The sequence below is a fragment of the Lepisma saccharinum genome, chromosome 1, assembly GCF_977018435.1.
Source record: "Lepisma saccharinum chromosome 1, izLepSacc3.1, whole genome shotgun sequence".
NCBI classification, from domain to species: domain Eukaryota; kingdom Metazoa; phylum Arthropoda; class Insecta; order Zygentoma; family Lepismatidae; genus Lepisma; species Lepisma saccharinum.
Window position 1 is genome coordinate 125487569 of NC_139229.1, and position 1495 is coordinate 125489063.

The 1495-nt window shown below is 42.3% G+C and overlaps 1 protein-coding gene across 1 annotated transcript; it reads left to right on the forward strand.

Annotated features, from left to right (window-relative positions):
- Positions 1–394: 394 nt before the first annotated feature.
- On the forward strand, positions 395–1042 carry LOC145985548 (uncharacterized). Its single transcript, XM_083119621.1, has one exon. It carries the CDS (start codon positions 395–397, stop codon positions 1040–1042), a length of 648 nt encoding a protein of 215 aa, XP_082975747.1.
- The last annotated feature ends 453 nt before the right edge of the window (positions 1043–1495 follow it).

Consider the following 1495-nt stretch of genomic DNA (forward strand, 5'->3'; position numbering starts at 1 on the left):
TGCAAAATTAAGGAAAACCATCGGATATAAAGGGCAGGCAACCAGTTTATTGAAGATCTTCAAAAAACTTGGGTTTAGGTGGAAGAAAGTGGAAACTAATAGACGTGTGCTTATTGAGAGGAATGACATTCGGAATGCAAGGATTGCTTATTTACGGGCCATCAGTAGATATCGTCGGGAAGGCCGTCCTATTGTATAGACCGATGAAACATACATCCATAGTTCCCACACAACCACTAAAACATGGTGCGACGATAGTCTCGAGGGCCTGAAATCTCCAATATCCAAAGGGCAACGTCTCATTATTGTCCATGCAGGCAGCGACAAGGGGTTCATCCCTAACGCCCTTCTGATATTTAAATCCAATCAGAAAACTGGAGACTACCACTCGGAGATGAATTCCAGCAATTACATGCGGTGGATAAGAGAAATGGTCATTCCAAATTTACCCTCAAATTCCGTCTTCGTAATCGACAACGCATCCTACCACAATATTCAGAAAGAAAGATGCCCTTCGTCTAACACCAAGAAAAAGGAAATGCAAGAGTGGCTATTAAAAAACAATATACCATTTACGGACGATATGTTCAAGCCTGAACTATACAGCCTTATAAAACTGCACAAACCGAAGATGAAATCCTACATTTTAGATGAACTGATGAATGAACATGGCCACACAGTCCTTCGCTTGCCTGCATATCATCCCGATTTAAATGCTATAGAGAAAATTTGGGGCATTTCTAAACAATGGGTTGCAAATCGCAATGTGACTTTCAAATTAAATGATGTGTGGGAACTTTGTAAGGAAGCGTTTTCGGTGATTGGAGAGGAGGAATGGGAGTCATGTTGCAGCAATGTTAGAAAAACTGAGGAACAATACATTCGGACGGAGGGTTTGCTGGAACCAGAAATAGAGCGTCTGGCTTTCAGGGTTGGCGACAGTAGCAGCAGTGCGGACGATTCATTGTCGAGTGCAGAAGATTCTTGTTGCGAAATGTCCGATTCAGGTTCTGAACTTGAAGGCATAGAAGACCTGGAATAAATCATTGGTTTCTTCATTTGATCGTATTTGCAGTATTTACAACACATAAGGTAAGCTTATTGTATTGTTTTCGCTAGTGAGCTTTTGTTGTTCTACAATTCTGCATTGAGTCATTGTTACCCACTGTTTTTTTGTTCACTTGCAACGCTGCTTGAGAATTGTAAACACGCGCCAACAGTCGCGCGTTGCAACTCCCTCACCAGCTGATTCGGTTTCTGTGCGACTCGCTTTCAACTTGCGCATAAGAACACCTCAGAGATGCTCCGAAAACGCGTTGCCTCTACCAGTTTATGTACGTAATAATATTTTGAGACGAGTTCTTCAATTCTTTATATTTTGGTGTTACCTGCGGTAACAGCGGCTACATGCACGCCACGCCTCTGGTATCAAGGATGTATTTAGGAGGGGGTCCGGACACTTCCCCGAAAAACTTACCAAGAAGTAAAAGTAAAT